At 44.2% G+C, this 25,581-nt stretch overlaps 1 protein-coding gene across 1 annotated transcript in view; it reads right to left on the bottom strand.

Moving 5' to 3' along the window:
- LOC115332177 (neprilysin-1-like) overlaps nucleotides 1-25,581 on the bottom strand; it is an 81,424-nt gene that overhangs the window by 12,047 nt on the left and 43,796 nt on the right. The window contains exons 6-15 of the mRNA XM_040216234.1: nucleotides 24,431-24,613; nucleotides 23,669-23,737; nucleotides 22,823-22,956; nucleotides 18,253-18,481; nucleotides 9,941-10,039; nucleotides 9,789-9,866; nucleotides 9,483-9,595; nucleotides 8,801-8,859; nucleotides 8,423-8,474; nucleotides 8,095-8,162 (exon numbers count right to left, since the gene is read on the bottom strand). Coding sequence (XP_040072168.1) covers nucleotides 8,095-8,162; nucleotides 8,423-8,474; nucleotides 8,801-8,859; nucleotides 9,483-9,595; nucleotides 9,789-9,866; nucleotides 9,941-10,039; nucleotides 18,253-18,481; nucleotides 22,823-22,956; nucleotides 23,669-23,737; nucleotides 24,431-24,613 — 1,084 coding nt within the window. The remainder of the gene's footprint in view (nucleotides 1-8,094; nucleotides 8,163-8,422; nucleotides 8,475-8,800; nucleotides 8,860-9,482; nucleotides 9,596-9,788; nucleotides 9,867-9,940; nucleotides 10,040-18,252; nucleotides 18,482-22,822; nucleotides 22,957-23,668; nucleotides 23,738-24,430; nucleotides 24,614-25,581) is intronic.

Here is a 25,581-nt window from a genome sequence, read left to right as displayed (position 1 = left end):
TGGTTGGTCTAGTAATAGTATTTTTACAACCGTTCCTATTTATAAGCGACATCATATCTCTTTTTACTTTCTTGTCTGCACTAATATCTATGTTAAAGGGATACTACAACAAAATTTCGGCGCTCATTTTTTGGTCTATACGTGTTCAAAGGAGCAGCATCACATCGAACATACCATTATCTTGTTAAAAAAGTCACGAAAAGGAATTATAAAACAAATTAAACGATTAGCAAAGAGCACCTGGTGGATATCGCTAACGCCTCGCTTGTAATGCCCGTCTAGGAACCTTGACAGCTAGTGACGGAGGTTGTCTCGCCTCCGGCCACGACGCGAGAAGAGGGGCAGGAGGAACTCCCCTCTTCCCGAGAATGCCTTTTGTGTTTCGCTGAAGTCGCTATTGTCCCCCTACAAGATTACAGAAAATTAACCCTTCACTCAAAATTCATACAAAAGCAGCCGCTTCGGTGGCTGGAACGACTAGGCCAGTGGTGGCCAAGCTGCGGCTCGCGAGCCGCATGCGGCTCTTCCCATGTTACAGTGCGGCTCGCGGCTCCCTCCCCAACCTCCCCCCTCCCCTTACCCGGCTCCCTGCCGGTCACAGAAGCACGTCCCCAAAAAGAGAAATGGAACGCGTTTTAAATCGAAGGCAGGTTCCGATTTGGCAGTCTTGTGCTACTGCTACTCTACGTACAGTTGGACTGCCTTTGACTCGGATAGATTGAAAGTAGTTCGAGTTTCGTTTATTGCTATGGACAAACATTTGCCCCCCCCCCCCCCCCCCCCCCTCCCCGGGGCTCTTGGAGGTATCGTGGCTTTGTTTGCGGCTCTTAGGCCGGATCAGCCTGGCCACCCCTGGACTAGGCCATCCCCTGAACGTCAGCCTCGCCGTAGCTTTGCTTGTCCTGAGTCGACCTACGTCACGATTTAGTTGGATGTCACGTGGTCTTCGCTGGGCCTTCTCCGAGCGCTTGCCAGAGTGGGCCGTTTTTAACGAAAAATACAGCCAGAAGGCTCAAAATACAAACGTGCGATTGTCATTTACTGATATTGTGGGTCATATTCAACCTATTTTTGAACACGACGAGAATATTTCAAATTTCGTTGAAGTATCCCTTTAAAGTCACCAGAACAGATGAAATTATATTTACCTTAATTGGTAAATACCAAAAAAGCATCTAAAAAAATAAAAAAAGCATGAAAGAACTTAAAAAAAAACGACTCAACATTATCGTCTGGAGGGCGGTAAACTACAGCAAAAATATTTTGGTGGTTACGAATGCACAATATTTTATAATCATGAGTAATGCAACAGTATTTATCCAGCAGTTCACAGATTATATCTTATTTCATTAGAATGCTCACACCTCCTCCCCGTTTGGCAACGCGATTTAAGTAGTAAGAACGGTAAAGGGGTAAAGGAAATACGTCCGACTCATCCGTATACCAGGTTTCGGTAAGCATAACTGCGTCAGATAACCTATAAATTTAGTCAAAATACATATCTAGTTCGGTAGCTGTATTTTTGGCCGAGACGGCATTTAAGTGAAAACAGTTTGTAGCGCGTGTGTAATCTGAACCAAGATGACTTTTTACGTTTTGTGGGAGTACGAGGTAAGCCATAGAAAAGCTATGAAACTTTCAGCGTAAACTCAGCACATTCATGAAAATTCTGCCACCTCTCTTCCGCTCATTGCACATTATTATCTAAAAGGTTTACCTGCAGCGTACTATCCTTTTCTCTAACCCCCCCCCCCCCCCCCCCACACACACACACACACAAATAATTTAGAGGGCAGTTTTGGCGTATGAGACGGGCGGGCTCATCAGAATGAGGGAAATACTACGTTTCTTCGGTTCCTGTTGTAGACTTCACTTGAATAGCTAAACTCGTGGAGCAAAACATTCTTCGCTTTTTGACGTAGCGGGGGGAGTGACCAAAAGAACGCCACTAAGTTTCCTCATCCCTGCGCGCGCTCAACTTCGCAACTTTTGAAGAAAAATCCCCCGCGATCCCTAGGCGGTGCACGAAAGCACGAGACAGCGCGGGGAGGCGAGCGTTCACGCCGCTCGCTATACGTTGTCTTTGTGCTCTCTAGCGCCGACAATCCCGTCATGCCTCGCCCAGGCAAGGAGCGAGAGCAGACGACGAGAGTTCGTCTGCTACGATGCGGCATTCGCACAACCGACCTGAAAGAAAAAGTTGGTTTTCTGCTCGAAATCGCGTCCCGCGGGCCACAAACTAAAACGCAAGCTTGAATTGTAAGCGTCTGATATTTGACGAAGGGAGGAATCGACGGCCCGTGTTTCATTTGCAAAATTTGAGTCGTTTTGTTGCCGTACAGACGCTGAGACCTACCAGTGTGTAATGAAAGGCTCAGGACAACTACAGAGGCCGCGAGATCTAGCATCATTTGTGTATGGGTGAAAAGTGGAACATTTTTCGACAAAGCTCCCACAGCAGAAACCTGTGACTCATTCACTCAGCGTCCGGGAAAGCTAAACATGGAGACGTTGCCCGAGACTCTAAGCAAAGTCATATTTGAACGGCAGCTATCTTGCCCCGTCATATTTTGTTTTGAGATAGCTCTCGTTCTCAATGCCCTCACCAGGGAAATAAAAAGTTTTACGAAAGGTATTGCTAGATGTTCCAAAGAACTAGATTTAAGCCGTATCCTTTCAGTGGTTCACTCATAATACTATGCTTAAAACGAAGCAAGCCCTTGAGCGTGCAGTGCCATCAATTTTCTCAAGTGTATGCTGTTTTGCAGTCAGCTGGTTTCGGAAACTTAACGCCGTCTGTAGATATCTCTGACAGCCGAGTTGCTTAAATGGAAGTCATCGCAAATGTAAGTTCCACGTTGCAGCAACCAAAGTTTATAGATAAATGATGGCAGCGACTGGGCACTCTCGCATTCCCACCCATCACGTCGAACAAAATGGCGCTAGTTTCAGTTTGAGGTCGGTACTTTTCTACAGCATCTATGGCGACAGCATCAGTCTGCACTCGGTGCATTCGGCAAGTTCGTTCGGGGCCTGTTCTCCGTGCAGCACTCCGCGGGTGTAATGCATTAGAACTCTCACAGTGCAAGTCTGGATCGCGAATCGGGAGCCCGTCACTGGCCTCGCCGGCGGCCATTGCTTGACGACAGGCAATACGCCGCGTCCTGTCTAGTTCTCCCTTCGTTTTCGTCCTTGTTGTTTTGGCCTATTACACCATGAGGCAATACACGCAAGTCTAAGGGAGAAACACAAAAATTGGAAGCGTGTACGCGGTGCTCGAGGGCGAGCATTTTATGATGTGCTGCGATGATTATGTCGGGTTCTTGGAGATCAAATAGACATTCGTCAAGCGTTTGAACATCGATTAAAGAAAAAATCGGCCGGAGCACCATTGAATTTACCGACGTCGCTTCCTTCGGTTGCTAAATAAATGGCACGTTCAGCAACTGAACGGCACGCTCCGAGTTTCAGTTTGTCACGGAAGCCTTCACAGCAGTTCAAAGAAAAAGCTTTCACCATGAAGTACTATGTACAAGCGGTCAAAACGATGCGAAGGTCCCCAGTAAAGGCCTTCTAACTTATCGTTTGCTGAGCTTTGATGACTCCGAAATCACGGATGACTCCACAATAACTCTCGGTAGCCCTTGTCTTATTAAACACATGACAGTTAACGCCCAACAAAGTCGCCCTCGACCCTCAACCACACAACATTTAGTTAAACAAGATTGGTATTCTAACGCGTTTAATATTCTTGTCCACAATATTAACTGTTATTTGCGGAAACACGTTACAAGTTTCATGGTAGAGAACAACCTACACTCTTAGAAAAAAAAGGTGTACTATTACACCCTTTGTCCCATATAATACACCCCAAAACTTCGATTCGACGTACAGCGCCCTATAATGGAACAGGCGGCCCCAAAGTTTACAAGGGGCTTGATAACCGTGTGGTACAACTTATTAAGGTAGGCAATGTACGTAATATCAACTAAAAAAAAAAAGATTATCGGAGTTTTCTTGGCCCTACTGCAAAAACTCCGTGTTTTCTTTCTTTGGTCTTTGATACGTACTTTAGCGATTTAATAAGTTATATCGCACCGTTATCAAGCCCCTCGTAAAGTTGGGGCCGTCTGTTCGACTATAGGGCGCTGTACGCCGAAATGAAGTTTTGGTGCGTATTATATGGGACAAAAGTGTGTACGGTGATACCCTTTTTATTTAGAGTGTACTAACGTAATAAAATTGAGTTTTCCCGTTTCTCCTGTAGCATGTATAAGATCGTGTCAAGCGATGACTGCCGGTAATGCCGCTCGACCCCAGCAATACAGGCCTCTATCCGCGATCTAGCCTTCTAAGAAATCAGTGGTGCCAGTGCTATCAGACATAAATCGTTTATTTGCATCGGTACACCCATACCTACCGGATGTCAGGTCGAGGCGCAAAACCGTACATCCGGCCAATATTGAAGCCGGTTTTCGGCCGAAATTGCCACGACACTCGCCAAGAAGCAACGTGCTGTTTCGGCGACTCGTTTGTGTAATTTATTTGTTCAGTCATAATATTGGGTCCCGGGCCACTGTGTACACCCCAAAAAAAGAAATATACTGTGGTAATTACACCTTGACGAGAAGCAGGCACGTAGCCAGAATTGTGTTTAAGGGGGGAGCCCATGACAAAGTGCTCTATAAGGGGGAGGGGGGAGAGGAGACCCCAGCAAAATGGAAAATTTCAAGGGGGGGGGGGGGGGGGCGGGCCTTATGGCCCCCCCCCCGCCCTGGCTACGTGCCTGACGAGAAGGGGTATTGTAGTTTCACATCTTTATAAAAAGGTGTAGTACATTATAACACGTTGTAAGAAACGTGTTTAAAAAATTACACATTTTTAAAGGTGTGAGGTTTACATTTTTTTTATAATGTCTTTTGCTACACTTATTAGGGTGTTAGTTATGGGACACCCCACTTAAATGTATAGCCTGACGAGAAGGAGTATTGTAGTTTTACATCTTTATAAAAGGGTGTAGCGCATTATCACACGTTTTAAGAAACGTGTTTAAAAAATCACACATTTTTAAAGGTGTGAGGTTTACATTTCTTTCATAAGGTCCATCGCTACACTTATTAAGGTGTTAGTTATGGGACACCCCACTTACACATATAAAGGTGTGAAAATGTTTAATGTGTATATACCTCTAACGGAAAAAAATCTCTTTTATGTGATTACATTGCGTGCCGATGAAACGACCTGTTGATGACAAGTCGTTCGATGAACTGATTTGACCGCCAATGAGTGACGACTGTCAGTAGAACTTCGGGGAAATAATTCTGCCGGCTGCCGGGAGACTCAACCCTACCCAAGAATTACCCCGGTTCTTGTTTGTTTCCCAACATTTTGAATTGTATACCAGCTTATTAGTACCTCTTCAGATATTACAGAAAAAAAAAAAAAAAAACGATGGCCCCGCAAAAACTTTGGCAGCCCGGCTCATAGTCATGTGGGAGACTGACAGGTGCTCGTCAGTCGCCACCATGCCTTGAAAGCTACCGGTTCCGAAGAACCGCAGCGCGCAGAAAACTTGTTGTTCCACGGTCATGGCCGGTAGACGCGATTGTCCGCCGCCTCGAGGTCCGGGCGCCGAACGAAGCTCGTCGCAGAGTCAACGCTCAACGGCTTTCGATAGCCGGTACTGTCGCCGAATGTCGTCGTCGGGGAGTTGAAAGGCGTCCCCGGTGGTCTCAGTAGCGACGCCGACGGTGGCGTAAGATAATCTCGGCCGCAGCGTACGGCACCGCCATGTTGACAAAGTTCAACTTCGCCTCGATCCGAAGCGAAGATCTCGAGCTCAAACCACGGCTCTCGCAAAGTTCAGAAACGTCACTTTGACGTCAGCGACAACTTCGACAAACGAGGTTTCTTTTTTACACAAACTTCGGAGGGATTTTGAGCGCCAGCAGGTCGCCTAGGGACAATCTGCAAAGCATTAATTTTAGCTTGGCGTAGGGATGTAGGGACAAATGGGCGGTACGTCATCGGCGAAGCCGTTCAATCAGCGGTCTCCTCGCGCCCCTCACGCGCCGCACGCGCGCCTCGATGAACTTTGCTACATTCTGCCTCTCTCAAAGAAATGAGCGTTCGAATGATTGACACCTCGCTCGGCGCGACGTCAGCGTCACGAGAGTCCAATTAGCGCGTTCCGCAAACTTCGGGCACAAAGTTGTGCTTGACGAGTTTAGCGACCCTGGTGACCTTGGGCTGTTCCGCTGCACTTGGGCCGCTCGGTTGGGAGATTTGCACGGAGCGGCTGCCTCCGCTGAAGGGGCGGCTGACTTCGATGCCGGCCTTGAACCGGTTGCTACTGCGGATGCCGCCGGTCCGTTTGTCAGCTGTACGACGTCTCGACCTGTGCCACCTCTTCTTTGTCTTCCTTGACCTCGAACTCTCCTGCCATCACTTCCGGATGATCGCCTGAATCCTGCGATGCATCCCCGGCGTCGTGCGGCGGCAGCGACTCCGTGGAGGCAGGCTGTATTGCCTCGTCACCGGCGTCCAAAAGCACGTCGTCGGGGGCCGCGTTCACTTAGACCCTGGCTTTTGCCGCGTATGTCGGCACCCACTCAATCTCGACGTGGCCGAATCCATGACACCCTGCAGCACCAAGGAGCCTGGCACTGCCTCCGCATGTGCCCTAGCTCATTGCAGCGGAGACACAGCGGCGGTCGGCCAGGCATTGAGAGCAACACATTAGAGGCCTGATAGGAAGGTTCTCCTTGTTGACCCCCTAGCTGAGAACGAGGATGACACTTCTCGTTGTGCTGTGCACCTCGTATGCGCCGTTTGATGCCCGCCATTTCTACCGCGTAGATTGCTTCATCCTGCCGAAAGAGGCAGGAGCGCCTTCGACCTCGCTGTTTGTCACGAAGGTAGGCAGGCAGTGGACTCGCCGCGTCACCTCTGTCTGGTTGGGGTCGATAATGATGCACCTTCTTCCCTTCACGGCTCCTTGAACGCAGCTAGACGCTCCTTCGCCTCGGCGCTGTCGGGTATGCAAATCAGCACGTGGTTGTATTTGAAGGTTCCCAGTTCCACCCCGTGCTTCATACCCACGGACTCCTTCAGCGCCTCGGCGACCTGGTCCGGTACGGCCTCCTGCGCAGGTCGCCGTGCAGAAACACCGTCGTATCCAGCCGCCTTCCACGCGGGAGTTGGGGCAGCTGCATCCTGTAGTCGCCGTCAAAAGGTTCCGCTGAATCCTGTCCGGTGGGCGCCGGCGACGCCGCCCTCCCTTCGACATTGCTCCTGGCGCGAGGAATCGAGAGCTCCGGAGAAGCATGTCCACTCTCGACAAACGACGGATGTCTTTTGTCGAGTCCTTGAGTCACGTCGCCGTGGTAGCGGATCGCCGACGGGCTTCCCTCGGAACGTTGGCTTTCGGGCAGTATTGTTCCAGATTTTCCCTGTGGGGCTGGGGCGAGGCCAGCCACCTGTGCACTCCCTTAGGGGCTGAGCCGAAGTCGAACCGTCTAGTCCAGCAAAAACCTCTCGCACACACAGGGCTGGACGCAGGTATTTCTTGAAGGGGGGGGGGGGGGAGGGGGTCAGGTGTTGGTCAGTGTATCATATGCTTAAGGGCCCCCTCCCCTTTTGCCGCTTCCACGCCCTAAATATTTACACATGCAGAATTCAAGAGGGGGTCAGGACATCCGGACCCCTCCCCGCCCCCCCCCTGAATCGCCCCCTGCGGACACACCCGTACCTCTTATCTTTATCTTTTTTTTTCTTGTTCCGTTTTTTAACCCTGACACTATTACTTTTCCTCAGTCCTTTGGAAGGGAGTCCAATACGACATAAACATTTTTTTTTATTGTGCAATGCAGACTTTAGGATTTTGTAAAGTAAAGAAAGTAACACCCTGTATATTCCCATCATATTTGTTTTTACATTAAAAAATAGGCAAAAAATGACGCCTTAATTTACAGAAATTAGAGCTCTCCCGATTAGAAGGTTTACATCAAATATCAATCAAAAAGATGGTAAGGCTCATTTTGAGATGTTAGAAACCTTTTGATGCGTACTACAAAGTGTACTAAAAATACATACCAATAGTGTCAAATGCGTGAGTGAGTTCATGTCCTGAAAACCATCCGACGGAACCTACATTCACAGCTCTAGAGAAAATTATAAAGAAGTGTATTAACCGGTGCAAACGCCAATAAAGTCTGTCTCAATTCATCTTGTAGGAAAAGGCTGACGTAAACATTTGACATTATATCAATTAAGTTTTGACTGCTTATCGCCAAGACACAGTTTTGTAACATTCTTGATAGGTCAGTGGCTCCTAAAACACTGCAGCAAAACAGATGTGCTGTCCCAGCAAAGAACGACTAGCAACGATATTAACCATAAATATTTGTTTATTTGTACTCACATGGGAGCACCTTGTATGTAGAGCGGCTCCTGAATTAATCCGGCATACAGAGCTAGAAAGTGTGATATAATCTCGATCAGGAATTAAGAAACTTCCGCACTATAATTCCAGCACAAACGAAGCTAACGCAGGCACCTCCCCTAAAATGTACACATATCCAACTGGAATGCAATATAAGAAATACTAGTTATGTGTCTAGTCGGTATATCTTAATTACTTTAGGAATATATTTATATTAAGTGCCCAACTGTTGTTATTGTGAATTTTGTGCCTAAAATGACATGTATTTGTGTGGAACATGTTTCTAAATCACATTTCATATCACGTGCCCAAAAACTGCATGGCCATTGATAATTTGGTTTATTTCGCTGGACTTACCAAAAGAATTTGTCTGGGGCTTGTACTGCCCATTAACGTCAGCGAAATCTCTGTCCCATCTGAAATAGCCATTATGAGTGTGCTCTACTTAAGCAAACATCAAATTATACATAAAAGTTAATTAAAGTGCGATCACTTTTGTTATGAGATTTGTAAAATTTATATATCGAGCAAAAACTCAAAGTCTACTGATTTATTTCCACTTCATTGTTCGTGATTTCTGGAAACAAAGTCTTACGGGTACGAAAAAACTTATACAAATACATATAATGCTACATTCAAATCTTCAACTATGGCCCCTTTCCTAATAATAGTAATATAACAATTGTTTAGAAATGATTTAAGCAGGGCGCAACGCGTGTGAAATGTGTGAACCCTGCGTACATTTGAAAAAAAAAAAAAAAACATTTGTTAAACTTGGTACTATAACCGTAGCTAAACAGTCATATAAACTATTTCACAAGACTCCCTGCTTTTTATTTTGTAGTCATTTATAGCATGAAAATTGAATAAATGAAACGTGTTGTAAATTCCATGACTAAAGTTGTCAATCACGCTTCCATTATATGCAAATTCGGCCGAATATATTTAGTAAATATGCTATTCATGTGAAGTTAATCCCAATTGAAACAAATCGAACATTTTTATAAATAAGTTTCAGTCTAAGACTTCGTATACTTACTCTTCATCCGATTGCACCGGAAGCTTTATTTTTTCGTAGTTCACACGCAAATTGTTTGAGATGAGAAGCATAGATATTTCAATGTAACTCATTTTTAAATTGAAGCTTTTAACCTACGGGGTAGAAATACCGAGACAGCCTGTTAAAAGGCAACATTAATTATTTTGTACAGAAAGTTTCCTAAGAGTATGTTACATGTTTGCAGCATAAACAGAATTTCGAAGACACAAAACTTTATTATGTAACTCTGGCTGACTGTGCGCTATGGTGAAAACGTAAAGGATATAGCTCCCATAAGCTACTCACGTGTTTAAATAGCTGTTCAACCTTAACTTTATCTCTAACCCAATTAGGGTAACCAACCATGCTATGCATGTAGAGTACCTGTAAAAGAGGGACATAAAAATAGGCGCTCGCATTTTTCAGTTTTGCTAATCGAACGAACACATTTTACCCACCTTTTTTAGAGCTTCCGCTTGTGTTGTTGCGTCGATCCAGCTCTTCTTTTTAATCATTTTTTCAATAGACGCTTTTACTTTGTCACTAATTTCTCTCACCTACAAGCCCAATATGCCGTTTGTGTGATTAATTCTGGTTAATATTAATTAACCAGATTGTCTATGAATTAATTATATAATTTTGCGCAGTTTGTGAGACTAAGGATTTTACGGACGAAGGATAGAGGGGAATAGAGTAATAAATATATAAAAATTGTTAATAAAAATAACATGAAAAACATTAAATTTAATCTAGAATGGCTTTAGCATCCAATATTTTATAGTGTTCCGAGCAGTTATCTCAATGCATTCCAGAACATAAGAATATATGATCCCTTTCTTTTCGTCCGGTAAACCCGATTCGTAAGATCAAACCGGAAAACAAAAGGTTAACGACACACAATGTGACATTTTTCTTTCCATGCTGCATAATGTTTGGCAATGTTAGAATAGCTAAACATATTCCAGTGGTTATAAGTTATGGAACATCTAGGCACTGCCATATTTCAAATGGAGAACCCTAATGGTATATTTAAAGGATACTTATTGTACACCTGAGTAGTGTATACTCTCAAGCTGTAGTATGTGTAAAATAACGGTTTAGATGGAGGACGTGCAAACGAGGGTGTAATGCGCACTTAGTATAGCGAGTTAGAAACATAGTACGAATATTTTCACTGATTCGATGGTGCAAACAAATGAGTGGACGGGGGTGGGGGAGGTTTAGAGCACTATACGTTATGGGCACCCTGAGTAATTGACGTTTTTATTCGTACCCACCAAACAAATTGGGCCAAAATGTTTTCTTATATTTTTTTTCTCGCTCTTTGCTTATTTGAAAAAAGCTAGCGGAGGTAACATTTGGCCGGTTATATTTCGAATTGTGCTATCCGTTGTAGAATATTCGTACCCAAATACTCGTAGCTTGTCATAAATGCTCATAACATTATTTAGCTGTTTCATCCTTGTTTAAGGCATATTCATGATTATTTGTAATGTATAGCGAAAGCACGGCGTGCAGCCAAATAGGCAGCGTGTTGGCTGCGCGCAAGCGCTTGAGGTGCAAGAGATGTCGAAGGTAGGAAGCCGGGACAACTGAAATTCCTTGCTGCCGTTCTCACTTCGTCAGGTAAAATGGTATAAACCTAAGTAGCGCACTAAATAAACGCATTACTTGGCACAAGCTTGGCAATCCTAGGAGCCTAACTTGTGCCTAATAAGTTTTGCTTTAAGGTGTTAGTTGATGCCAGAGTGCTTTTTGGAGTCTCCTTGGCTTTTCTCTGGCTCGCCACATGATTCACCAAAGTGCCAGACATGAGCGAAATATGGCACGTATAAACCGAAGAACCATCAGCGAAGACTAAATCTTGCACTTGCTTCGGAACTTAGGACCTAATTTGCAAAAATGGACAACCAAAAGTGAAGCCTAACATTGCCACTTTCCAATCGAAGAGACCGTAATAAATATTGGATGATCCATGAAACTTTGTTGACGGCCCATCATACTTCCTTGATGGCCCATCACACCTTCTTGGCGACCCACCACACAGTCTTGATGACCCAACAGACCTTCTGGATGACTCAAGAGACATTTTGATGGCCCATCAGTCTTCTATGATAGCCCGACAGGCTTACTTGATGGTTTCGGGTAAACCATCAAACAATATCTGATGGTGGCTGACGGAGCAATAAAACTTCTGCCGCTAGCTCACCGACCGTCAAAACGTTTCTGGTGGTCGCTAAAATATCAACGAAACGTTTTGAGGTTGCCCGGGGAAAGACCATTAGAACGTCAAAAAGGCTGATGGTGCTTCTCATAACATCCTTAGGAAGAGGGAAGAACCTGACCATCTTCGGGACGTTCCAGAATTGGCTAATGATCCATGCTGCGCACGACGGCGTTGTGCGAGAATTACATTCACTGAGGAAAATTGACATCCGCGTGGCTCAATAGCGGAGTGTTCAATCCACATTAATCCGCCTCAAAAAGTGTACTAGGATACTCAAAAGGCTACAAGTTCCTTCTTCAGACGCAGGTGGGATCTTGAAACCATAGTTTTGCTTTAAATTGTGCTCTGGTTCGTTGATGAAACAATTTGTTGACCCTCTTTTTATGCCAAGTAGATCATGTTTACAATGTAAGTGGCAGAGAATATGCCGAAAATTGCATTTTGCTTAATCGGAAATTTATTTATTAGGCGGGTGGGTAGGGTGAACTAAATCTGTTCGAGTAAAAACGTTTACAAAGCCGCGAATTCTGCGATACCAGGCTTACCGCATTCTTGACCCGACGAGGCTTGGTATGTTGCACGGTCTCGCACAACGCCGTCGTGCGCAGCATGGACGACGAGGACGCAATGCGTCGAAAGCAGCGCAACAGGTCAGCTAATTTGCACGTTGTGGGGTCTCTAAAATAGCGAATAGATTAAGCGCATTTTTTCTTTCGTTTTGGTTTTGCGGTTACATCATTCATCGTTCAATTATTTATAAATAGGAATAACCTACCATAACCAAGATATAAACTTGGTTTTCAGGTTTCCACAGGGATTTCGGAAGGTATTCTAAAGCTTTTGGTGCTCCTTCTTAAAACAAATATGATGGGCACGAAATGAAGTTCAGTTTTTTCCTATGCAATTTTTGTGCTCTTCCGGTACATTCGCGTGATTAAACTTAATACCGACTATTAGACCAACAAACTGCCAAACCATTAAGCCGTCAGATGTCCCAAAATACGACATACCATCAGACCATCAAACCACCAAGCAATCAAACCATCGCACAACCAGACCATCAGGCCATCAATGTCTCAAAATATGACTGACCATCAACCTGATGGACCATCAGAAATTTTCTAATGGTCCTTTTCGATAGAGATGTTTGGCGAATTAGGGCCAATATACACCGACTCTGGCCAGAAAATTTCAGTTATGGCTTTACCTTGACTTCTTCGAGTTTTTAAGGCCCTAAAACACCCAGACAAAGACCAAATTTGGTTCAAAGCACTAAACTACCAGAAAGGTTACTTAAAATTATTCTGCATTGATTGTTAGCCACCTTTGCAAAACTAATGAGACCGTCGTCGCACGTGAACGAAAAGTGACTCAGCGGTCAGTGATCAACCCAAGACACGCGTAGCATGCATGCGACGATATATTTGGCAGGCGGCTCTCATGTGCGCTAAGTTCCAAACTACCATGTTACTGGAAGCCTTCCCGAAAGCGCCCAATAGCGTGGCGTGCTTGGGCGCTCTCGTGCTACGTCGGATTATTGTTGAGTGAGGCTAAAAGTGCTGGAATCGCTTTGCATTAGCAAGTCATACTCTCCTTAATCTACGCCTACACGTTTGCCGTTATTGCGCGAATTGCATGTAACATCAATACATGTAACATCATCCATATAAATATATTACTTCGTCCAAGTAGTATGGAAGAACACATGGAAATGCACAATGACAGAGCAGCACACGACAAAACAGCACGCGACAAAACAGCAGGGTCAAAACAGCACGCGTTAAAAGAGCACAGCGTCAAAACAGCACGGCGACAATACAGCACGCGTCAAAATATCACGCGGCAAAATAGCACAGCGTCCAAACATTACTGCGACAGAAGAGCGCGTGGCAAAACAGCACGGCGTTTAAACAGCACAGCGTCAAAACAGGACATTGACAATAAAGATAGGGCTTGGCGTTTTCGGTTTTTATTATTTTGAAATTCGATGTATTTTTCGGTTTTTATTCCAAAAAGAAGTTTTCGGTTTATCGCGGTGAATATTTGTGGACTCAAAAACTTCTCGGTTATTTTAGTCTTTTTTATGAAAATCAGTATACTCACGGAAATTAAATATTTAAAAGCGTTTGTTTAAAATGTATAGTGAGTAAACCAGGTGCTGGTTTTCTTATTTGTTGCTGTCTGTGTCCGCCGACGCGTTCTGTTCCGCAGGACGCACTGGGGCCCTATCGTGATTACACATTATCGTCGTGTGCTCGTATTTGTACACATGGCGAACATGAGCTTCCCTACCACTTCAGTCGAAGGGGCGAATATAAAATTTTAAAAATTTGAAAGCATTGCACTCAGTGCGTTTTTGCCCAATTTCCACGACTGCGGGAGGTGGTAAATTCGCGCCGATTACAAAAGCGACAATAAAACAATCGCATTTATGTTCTCCTCTAGTAGACGGAAGCTAGGGGCGTTAAAAATGGGCGGCATTTGCGGACGCCCTTGATTTTCATTGTTTAGTTCACGATTAAACTCTCTTCTTTGAACAAATAATTCGGTACACAAGTCCCTGTCGGGGGAAAAACTAAGCTTTCGTCCTGAAGACTCCTGTGCCGCCGGAGCTTTTGTTGAACGTTGAACCAATCTCGAAGACAAGCTGGAAACTGCGAAAGGAACTTGTCATACGGTCAGCAATGAGTTACATCCCCTTGCCCCTCAAAACGCCCTCGAAAAAACTGACCTTTCTTAGTTAAAATCTATTGCAAAAATGAATTCTTACTTTTACCGGTTTTATTCGGTTTAAGCCAAAAGCGCGGAACCCTAAATATAGCGTATGGAATTAAAAAAATGCATGTCTCAAAGTAGGCACTGTAAAGTGATGGAGGGTTATACATAATGACAAATACACAGCGCAAAAGGACAAAAAGGGAAGAGACGCACCGGATAGAACAGAGCGCTGACTCGCAACTAGACATTTTAATTGAAGAAAAAGAGAAAGAAGAATATTTCGGTCACCATAAATCGCACGTGTGACCTGTGCCATGATATGTGGTCGCTATGGCACGCGCTGGGCCTTCATGGTCAGTTTCATAAACTCTACCTCTTTGTTGGACAACGAGACAGGTGGTGTGCTGATGCAACTTGCTGTTCCACTGTGGATGTAAAAAGCTTCCAGAACCTCTCTGGTTGTTTTGTCCCGGTGTTTTCCCATGACTGTGGTGGCACCAAAAGACGGTTCACATAGACATTCTTCGCAGTGAAGTGAAAAATTCCCACCCACCGTGGCTCTGAGGGAATAGTCGTGCTCACGGAGCCTGTCGTTTAGGCAGCGTCCTGTTCGTCCAATGTAGGAGCGGCCGCAGGATAGTGGTATGTTGTAAACAACACCCGTGGCACAAGGCACAAACGGCTTGGGGTGCTTTTTCGAACATCTGTTTCTTAGACTTCCCTCCGCCTTGGCGTTGACTCTTGGACAAATGGAGGGTCTAGGCCGATTCCTTGAAGACCAACTCGTCGACGGTCAATTTGTTGAATCCGTTCTCTCGGGAGCGAGTTCCGAGTGGGGAGTATACTCGATGGGCACATGAAGGCTCCTTGGGCAGCACTGAAGCACCCGCTGGTGCGTATTCTGGCTATTTCTCGAGCAGTTTCGCTAATATTGACGCGCAAGTTTGCTGGTGATGTCGTCTACAATAAGTGAATCAACTAACGACAGCACACGCAAATGTGTTGTCGTTAGTTGCTAAAAGAAGAACAACAGAAAACGTGTGCGGCAACGGTGTGCTCAGCCCGTGCTGTACGGCAACACCATTGAGGCTGTATAATGTTTCTGTTTCACCGGTTTCCAGTCGATTGAGGCCTTCGTCGGCAATAATCTGTAAATTTAACTCAATACAACTTCTCGCCTGGAAGATGCAGCCGCGTGTTTCCGGGACATTTAACTCACGGCGAATGAACCCGGCAGAATCGGTGCCCATGGTACACCTTGAATACGCTCGACACCAAAGTCACCTTGTCTTACCGGTTCTATCAATGCACCTGTAATTGGCGCATCTCCTACTTTTTTTAATTTTTTTTTTTTTTTTGGGGGGGGGGGGGGGGATTTGGGGGACGTTCTACGCTTAGGTAGTAATTCCGAAACTACGAGTTCTACGGAACCTCACCGGACCGCCGCAAACCAGACGCTTCGTCATTTGAACTTATGGATTTCTTTTTCCCTATAACTTTTCCTCTTTCGCTGGTATTCGTGAAAAGCGCGAGAGGAGGTCGTGACGCGATATTTTATGTTTTGGAGGGTCTCCAGGTTGTGGAGTTTGGTAAGCACTGAAATAGGTAATAAATTCCTTTAAAATCTAGCGACAATAAATGAAAGGGTCAAGGAGGTTTGAAAATATTCGCACAAGAAGAGGTGAAGTGCGAGCTCAAAGTTGCTAAATGCGTGCTGCTTTGTCGCTGTGCTGTTTTGACGCCGTGATGTTTTCGCACGTGTTCTTCTGACGCTTTGCCGTTTTGACGCCGTGCTGTTTTGTCGCGTGCTATTTTGACGCGTGTTGTTTTGTCGCCGTGCTGTTTCGACGCTGTGCTTTTTTGAAGCGCGCTGTTTTGTCCATGCTGTTTCGACCCGTGCTGTTTTGTCGTAAAGTGGAGATTTGGGCCACTTGGTTCATTGCAAGCAAAAAGCGCCGGAAACATACAGGACACAGACGAAGGGAAACAGGACAAGGCGCACTCTCAGCTGAAGTTTAGTTTATTGAAAGTTCCCACGTTATATAGCCATAAAAAACCAAAAAACACGAGCATCTATCGCAATGAATTGCAAGGTGCCGCGAAGGCGTCGTTCTTGTAGAGGCAGCGTGCTCGCGGGTGCGATCATTAGCGCACCTGCCCGTCTGGTGCACGTACGTTATCCAACACGACATCGGAATTTCCTAGACGACGCCAGTGGAGCATTCGACGTACTTATTTTGATGTTTAGCAGTGCACGGATCTGAAAATGGCTGTGGGGAATTTATCTGGTGACAAAGTCGAGCCATCTTATTGGGCGCTGAAGAAACTACCGGTACATTGTAGCGCTGGCTACCTTTTTTAGATTGTGCGTGACATTGTGCATATATGGAATGACAACAGGCGTCGAAGTCGGTCTATCGCTGTTTGATTTCTGATTACTTTTAGTATTTTTTATTAAGATTTCTGCCACTTCAACCAAGGATCTTAGCGGAAAACAAACCCTCTGCAGGCGTTCTATCTGACCCTCGAAGCTGCCTTGCGCACTGTGCTAACATGACTTTCTGAGGGAAGCCCCCAGGCACGAACTGGCTACGCTCCTTTTCACAACCTTCGAGTGGGCGGAATCAGAAGGAAGGATGCCCTTCTTTGTTCGAGGCGCCTACTTCCAACAAACATGGTCCCCCAAGAACGATAGCTCGAGGTCCAAGAATTGCAGTTTTGCTGGTTTTCTGCTGAGATCTTTGGCTTAAGTGGCAGAAAGCTTAATAAAAAATATTAAAGGTAATCAGAAATCAAACAGCGATAGACCGACTTCGAGGCCTGTTGTCATTCCATATATGCACAATGTCACGCACAATCTAAAAAAGGTAGCCAGCGCTACAATGTACCGGTAGTTTCTTCAGCGCCCAATAAGATGGCTCGACTTTGTCACCAGATAAATTCCCCACAGCCGTTTTCAGATCCGTGCACTGCTGAACATCATAATAAGTACGTCGAATGCGCCACTGGCGTCGTCTACGAAATTCCCATGTCGTGGGGGATGACGTACGTGGGCCAGACAGGCAGGTGCGCTAATGATCGCACCCGCGAGCACGCTGCCTCTACAAGAACGGCGCCTTCGGAACACCGTGCAATTCATTGTAATAGATGCTCGTGCACCCCGGCCTTCAATGACACTAAGATTTTGGCTAGGTACAAAGATAAAGTGTCGCGGGAATTACACGAGACGTTTGAAATTAGGACCAGGGAGAAGAAATGTATAAGTGACACGTCCCTCTCCTTATTTACAAATGAGTTTGAATTTTTGAAACGCGGGCTGAGTAGATAGAGTAGACAGGGTGTTTGTGGCTATATAACGTGTAAATTTTCAATAAACTTCAGTTGAGATTTCGCCTTGTCCTGTTTCCCTCCGTCTGTGTCCCTGTATTTTTTCGGCGCTTTTTGCTTGCTGTTTTGTCGTGTGCTGCTCTGTCGCGTTCCCTGACATGAGAATTTATATGCCCTTACTGTTACTTCTATTATTTCATAAGGTGCGGTATGTCCGTCGGGCAAATGATATACATCTTTTTTTTTTTTTGAATAGTGCCACTCGATATATAGGTACTAATGCTCTCTATAATGAGTAGTGCAATATGTTACGTCGCAGATATGAAAGGGTTCTTGCCATATGCAGAACAACCGAGGGCACAGCCACATGTACCGGCATACAGTGTAGTCCGTTTCAATATTTGATTTGGGCGCACTTTATACTTTCTGATAAATACGTTACGCTGAGGTTGTGCAGACAACTAATAGCCGCAAATCAAGAATGCTTAAAATACTCACCTCTGTTTTAATTTCTTCTGATCTGAAATATCTGTCAACATATATGCTGCCAAAAGCGTATTTCATATTCTTCATAAGGTCGCTGACGCATACGTTTTCGATAGGTCTCTGGTTATATAAGGGGTCTACCGTTTTCATGAGACCGGTGTACATCTCAAATAGATCTCCTCTTGAGTATTTCATAAGAAGACAGGCACTCTTCCACCCGAGAAGGTTATAAAGGTCTACCCTGCATTGTTAAAATCGTTTGCCTTAGTTTGTGAAAATTTACTTCTGAAAATTAAAGTTCTCTGTAGGCGATAAAAATAAGTTAACATCATTATTGCCGTGGTTTCTGGCTAAAAAAAACTACGTCTTTCTTACGCTGCGTATTTCCACGATCGAGATGATTGTTCAGCCCTAAGGCTGTTCATAGAAGAAAAATGTTCAGGCAAAATATATCAGATCAAGCGATTTTGATGCATTTACAGTGAACGTATAAATGAACTAACATCGCAATATTGTCGAGAGTTCAGTCCTGATTTAAACCAAGCTACTAGTTTCCTTATTTTTCAATTCGCCTGGTTTATCCTTTCCTAACTGTAGTTCAAAAATTAGCTTACATAAAACTAAATTCCATAAGATTGATCATGCTGACAAAAGCTGGCGAGCACAAAATCTGTTAAAGGCACATTCAGCCGTGGTGTGTGATGTGCCAGCGCGGCTGGCAGATCACAGATGAGGTTACATTTTCTGAAACGTCAGGTGGCATCCTGTCATCAAGGCATAATAACGCGACGTAACAATATGACGTCACAGAACTTTGTGGCGTCACGTGACGCCGTGACGTCGCGCGATTTCGGGTGTCACTTGACGCCATGATGTCGTATGACGTTAGGATGCCACTTGACGCTATAGCATCTCTGACGTTGATAAACGTTATGCTCTCACGTGACTGCACAGGATACGTGACCTCATTGTGTGGCGCGCAACAAAGTGTCACATGATGTCATGACGTCACGCGATGCTATGGGCCTATATGTTTCATACATGACTTGTGCAACGGTCGACCTAACGGCATGACGTGCTTGATCATAATGGTTTTCCATAAAATGCAGCTCATAAAACACACTATTTGCTAATTTTGCGATAATTTTGTGAATGTTAGGTACACGATAAATATAACTGAAAGGATAAAATAACAGATTCACATCAGTACCAAATGCATATAAAGTCCCCTAGTAAAAATTTTGATATGTATAAAAGATTTCTATGTTCAATAGACACATATGATCAAATAAGATTAGAAAAGTACACACAAAACGTTATAAGAACATATAAGAAAAATATAAGATTACATAAGAAGTTATAAGAAACTTCTTATCAGTTTCTTTTAAGTCCTTATATAACCTTATGTTGTTCTTATATGTTATTAAAATAATTAAGGTTCTGCGGATATTCATACAGCGTGTAGTTGGTCAGCCATTCCAAAGTTGCGACGAGTCACTCGCTGTAGATGGGAAATTTAGCCAGTGCAGCACAACCGCTAGCCTGCGGTCGTGCACGTCGGTACGATGCTCATCCAGTACGAAACGGGCAGGAGTGGGGATTGAACCCAGGATCCCTGGGTTCTTCAGCGTGAGGTTTTGCTCCATGTACTTCGAGCTGGTGTGCGCTAGCCCATCCGGCCTCCGATCCCCTTATATTTTCTAATGAGGTTATTGTACATGCTTACAATATTCCTATTTGGGACTGCGAGCTATAGCACGAAATCTGCAGGGACCAGGGTCTTGCATGAATTAACGTGTCCTGGTAAAAAGTCTTACATGTATGAGAAATGTCTATGTCCAATAAACGCATATGATCAAATAAGATTATACGAGCACATACACTATATGTTCTTATAACGTTCTTGTTTGTGCTTGTAAAATCTTATTGGATCATATGCATTCATTGGACATAAAAATTTCTAATACATTTAAGATTTTTTACCAGGACACGTTAGCTCATGCAAGGCCCTGCGCCCTGGAGATTTCATACTGCAGCTCGCAGTCCCAAATAAGAATATTGTCGTGCTGTTCATCTAGAATACATCCATACAATTAATTTTCTGAAGAGTCACCGGTTCAAAAGGTGTGAAGGTCAACCCTACCGAGACACTCCAAGAACGCGTTAAGCAACACTCCTCCGTCATATGAAATGCGGGGATGCGCTTCCATCCGTTTGTATTGTTCTTTTTTCTTTTGTCCGGGGGGGGGGGGGGGGGGATCTTTTTACGCCAACGCCCGCTTCCGTCCTTGACGGAGGCCTAGAGCATGTTCATGTTCATCAGGTGGGTCTGGACAGCCACTCACACGCTCTTTTGGCCGTCAGTAAATATTTCAAGGCCTCTGCTGTTTTTCAAGTCTAATCCCGAAAGCGGGAAGGGGAAGAGTACGAGGGCGCGGCAGAGCAAATGGACAGCCACCGACGTCACAGAAAAGCCTAGGAGGCGAGGGGAAATCTCGTGATGTTTGCCTGGTAAATGTCCAAACAGACGACGGACGGCCAGACTTCAACATTCACTTCAAGTGGCGGTGAAGTGTCGCTTTTTGCGTTCTGAAGTATCCTGTTTGGACACTCATTGACATCACGTCAGCTCACTTGACTTGATCATGTGGTCGGCGTCACTGACGTCAAGGTACCACATTGTGGCGTAGCAAGATCATGCTGATATCGTATCTAACCAAAGTCATGCTCATGACGTGCGTGACTTCGGTGCTATGAACTTGGAGGGGGGGGGGGGGGGACTATTACCCATACGCTTTATCGGGACTATTAAAGGGATACTTCAACGAAATTTGAAATATTCCCGTCGTGTTCAAAAATAGGTTGAATATAATCCACAATATCCATAAATGACAATCGCACGTTTGTATTTTGATCCTGGTAGCTGTATTTTTCGTTATAAACGGCCCACTCTGGCAAGCTCTCGGAGAAGGCCCAGCTTAGAGCACGTGACATCCAACGCAATCGTGACGTAGGTCGTCTCAAGACGAGCAAAGGTACGGCGAGGCTGACGTCGAGAGGATGGCCTAGTCGTTCCAGCCACCGAAGCGGCTGCTTTTGTACGAATTTTGAGTGACGGGTTAATCTTCTATAATCTTCTAGGGGGACAATAGCGACTTCTGCGACACACAAAAGGCATTCTCGGAAAGAGGGGAGTTCCTCCTTCCCCCCTTCTCTCGTCGTGGCCGGAGGCGAGACAACCTCCGTCACTAGCTGTCAAGGTTCCTAGACGAGCATTACAAACGAGGCGTTAGCGACATCCACCAGGTGCTCTTTGTTAATCGTTTAATTTGTTTTAAAATTCCTTTTCGAGACTTTTTTTAGCAAGATATTGGTATGTTCGATGTGATACTGGTCTTTTGAACACATATAGACCAAAAAATGAGCACCGAAATTTCGTTGTAGTATCCCTTTAATTAGTGTATAACGATTATTTATAAATTTCACCACTAAATGTAGCGGGAATAGTCCGTTCCACAAGTTTCGCTTCTGTTGCCATATTCGTTACCCTTATTCACTTCCGTTGTCTATTTAGTGTTCCGAATAGTTTAGCATTAGTGCCCTAGTGCATGCGCTGACCTTATACTAGTTTGAACTAACCAAAGTTCGCAACGATGCCACAAGATGGCGCCACGAGATGGCCCACTGACCGTGGAAACTCACTAAGAATCACCTTCTGCAAGCGTGGACAGATGGCGGGCGGGGTGCGGGTGCGCGCTTTGGACGCCATCGGAAGGTTTTGCCGCCTGTTTCAAAAGGCGTGTGCAGGCACACGGGCTGCGGTTCCGTTACTCGACCTGCCGCGCCGTGCACGGAGACTCACGACAGCGCCACTATTGATTTGATCTTCAGTCGCCGCTTACATCGCATTAAAACGCTGCCATATGTGGCGGACTTCACGTTGCACGTGCCTTTCATGTGTATGATCTATCCGCCGCTAGATTAAAGGCACGTTCGCGGTGAATAAATACGCAAAAAGAGATAGCTTTGTCGGTTTACGCGCATTGTGAACACGGACGTCCCTCATGCACACCCTAATGCCCGCGTCCCACTAGAGCGACAGCAGAGACAAAAGACAGTGACAAGCCTCAAACCCATGCAGCATGCTCGTGATGGTACCTTTGGCAGGCGTTTAGTCGTTCGGTGCTCGCAAAGTAAGCACGAGCGATTGCAAGCCTGCCAAAGATACCCTCGCGTGCATGATGCTCGTGTTTGAGCGTAGCCTCCGTTACTATACAAAGCGTCTCAAATCGCGAAAGACTCTGGTTTGAGGCTTGTCTTCGTCTTTTGTTTCTGTATGTCGCTCTAGTGGGACACGAATATAAGGGAACTGAGTGCTCGCACTAGGGAGAAGGGGGGTTTCCGGTATATTCATTCTGCAGAAAAGTGCTGAGAGGCTGCATTCACCATGCTTTGTCATATATAACCGCAACGCATAATGCTCACGCATTTCTTAGAGAATCAGTGTGGTGGCAGCAGCAATTTCGGCCTATTTTCGTATGACACTCTAGCCCTATAACAGTTTGTGTAAATATTTTCTTACGCTCCATTTTCTTCAATGCTCTCAAAAATTGATGTGTAATATCCGGGTGTCCAAACAATAATGCCATCTTCTCCGCGAAGGGATACTTTTTTATTCCTAAACTGGTACGTGATGGCCTCTTTGAGTTTGAGGTCCTGAAAGAAGACCGTTGAGGTTAACAGAAAATGCAAAACCTCTAAGCACCAGGATGTCTCAAGGCGCAAGGCTGGTGAACGCGGGTTAAAACGTAATCATTTTCTTAAAATAATTTATGCAACTCAGTCACTTTCAATGAACGTCGCCCACCGCAATTCAAAACCCAAAAACTACAATAACGGGCTACAAAATAATATTACTTTTGTGGTGCTTAGACATACTTGACGAATAAAAGGTATCTAAAACGCATGTCCAACCATGTCCGGATTAGAGACACAGCTTTTTTGGGGTATACTCAGTTTACTTTTAAGGGCGACTGCGGCGATATTCGTTCATGAGCAGTATTTATTATTTTTTGTCTTTTGTGATGGTGGTGCACTTCTTTTTGTGTTGACGATGACGCGAAGTCTGCTGATTTAGGCAAACGGTAAAGCGCAAAGAGACCTATTGGTGTTTTTTTAGGCTCATTTTGAATGTGCAGTGATAATAGAAACTGTCTTTGTCGATGATTAGTTGCAACACTGGTAATTCGGGTCTTGAGCTTAATGCAGAGATTTTCGAAGTAGGAGTATTGGAATGTATAGGCTGGACGTCTTTTCTAATTATTATTGCCCCCAACTAGACAAACTCCTGTCAGATCTTTACCTTCATACGATAAAATTCCCATTATTAAGTTGAGCAGGCTACAATGTTTCTTATTGTTAATCTTACCGATTTTAAGACCTCGTCAATCTTCGACACTGTGGTCTCTCCAACATCACTTGACGGGTATCTGCTCGCCTATAGACGAAGAAACGGACTTTCAGTGGGCATGCTAAAAGTAATGGGCAAGCGGCAGAATATTTATCACTTAATTAAAGAAAAACTACGTAACATGTCTAAATTATCCGCATTGTGACAAAGTTCCTCTCTAAACAAAATGACGTGGCCACTTATTTTTTTATTTGCTCTGGTTGAACAAAGCATTCGGCTCTAATGACTGGCCTTGAGTTCGTACTCTTAACACTGCAGGTGCATCACGGTTAAGAGTGATGTAACAGTGGAGCATGCGGTGTTATTTCAATCTTCATGCCGCATCCGGTGTATTTCGATATGTTCTATTCTTGGTTGTGAATTCAAGGCTCTGATTGTTTTACTGTGACAATTAAGGTAAGAAAGGAAAGTCTTCCACGCTTGTAAACTAATATGATATAGGGTGTGTTCAATACGGACGGTCATAGAGGTGTCACGCCTATTTTTGTTTGCAATTAAAGTTTTGTATGAGGTTTCAAAACATGTCCACACAACGGAATGGATCTTACTTTAGCATAAAATGGTCCTTGTTTTTGTAAAAATATCGTGTCCTAGAGCTAGGATGTGTAACTACGATTTTTCCAAGTGCGCGTAGACGCAACCTTGAGGTCACATGAATAAAAAATTAACTTCTAAACAACGCGAATATTTTTTTATGTATAAAGCACGCCTGCTACTTACTTGAACTTGTTCTATCTCAAAGTCGTAAATCGAATCAGCTATTTCTTGCGCTTCTTTGTTCGACAGAGTAGTCTTAATTTTCGTAATCACTTGAACAATAAACGTTTTGTAGTCTTGAATCTCAGCCCCTTCAAGATCCTCAAGTAGCTCTAAGCTTAAGGGTTCAAACACCGGCAGACTCATCTGCAACAAAAAAAATGTTTTTCGTAAGCTTATGTTGAATAAATTGTATGCGGTAGATAGGCCACAATATTTTACAATACAAGGATAGATATCTGAAAGAATAGCATATGTGTTTTCGTGAAGCCGCTAATTTGCAGTATTTTATTTACATATTGAATAATATTTATAACAATTATGGATATGATTTACATATGTTTTGTTTTTCCGCCTATAAACTTTACCCAGAAAACTCCTGCGAACTCTCTGGGTTGCGTTATTGAAAAATTTATGACCTTGATGACATCCAAAATGCATTTTTTAGAACTATTCATGTGAAACAACGAAGTTCGACAAGCCGAGCCTTCATCTTCAGAGGTTTTCGCCAACTGCTGATCAAAATATAATATTTATCATACATTTTGAGGTGTTAGTCACATGGACCGTTTTTTTTTGGGGTTCCATCAGAACAGTTCACGCTAAAGTTGACTATACATGACCTCTTACTGTTGCAATAAATATAGGTGTTGTCATCATGACTTTAATACTAACAGAAGTTTTCGCATACCCCGCTTCGGGAAACTTTTCTAAGTGTATGGTACTTCATTATTTCTTATGTCAGTTTTGGTAAGTTTTGGTCTGTACCAGATATCTATGAACAGTACAAGATGAATCCAGCCTCCAAAGATGTAGGTAATGCCCGATCACTTGCGTATCTAAGTTTTAGAAATAAATTCAAGCGCGCAATGGAAGCAGACGAACTGCAAGACGAAATATGTGAAGGGCAGTTTTAGTTTCTCTGGCACCCATTTGTTGGTGTGACGCTTTTCTGGTTTGTTTCTCATTCATTTATTACCTTCAACATGCTAAGTCCTGAAAATATATTATGTCGATTTATTGGTTTTTATTTATTTCTTAACATATTTTAACTCAAATGTTCCAAGCAGAGGGGGTTTCACTTGATATGTGTGATCTACATCGCAAAATTATAA

The sequence above is a fragment of the Ixodes scapularis genome, unplaced genomic scaffold (genome assembly GCF_016920785.2).
Source record: "Ixodes scapularis isolate PalLabHiFi unplaced genomic scaffold, ASM1692078v2 PGA_scaffold13__105_contigs__length_92229423, whole genome shotgun sequence".
NCBI lineage: Eukaryota > Metazoa > Arthropoda > Arachnida > Ixodida > Ixodidae > Ixodes > Ixodes scapularis.
This window is presented reverse-complemented; position numbering and strand designations above follow the sequence as displayed.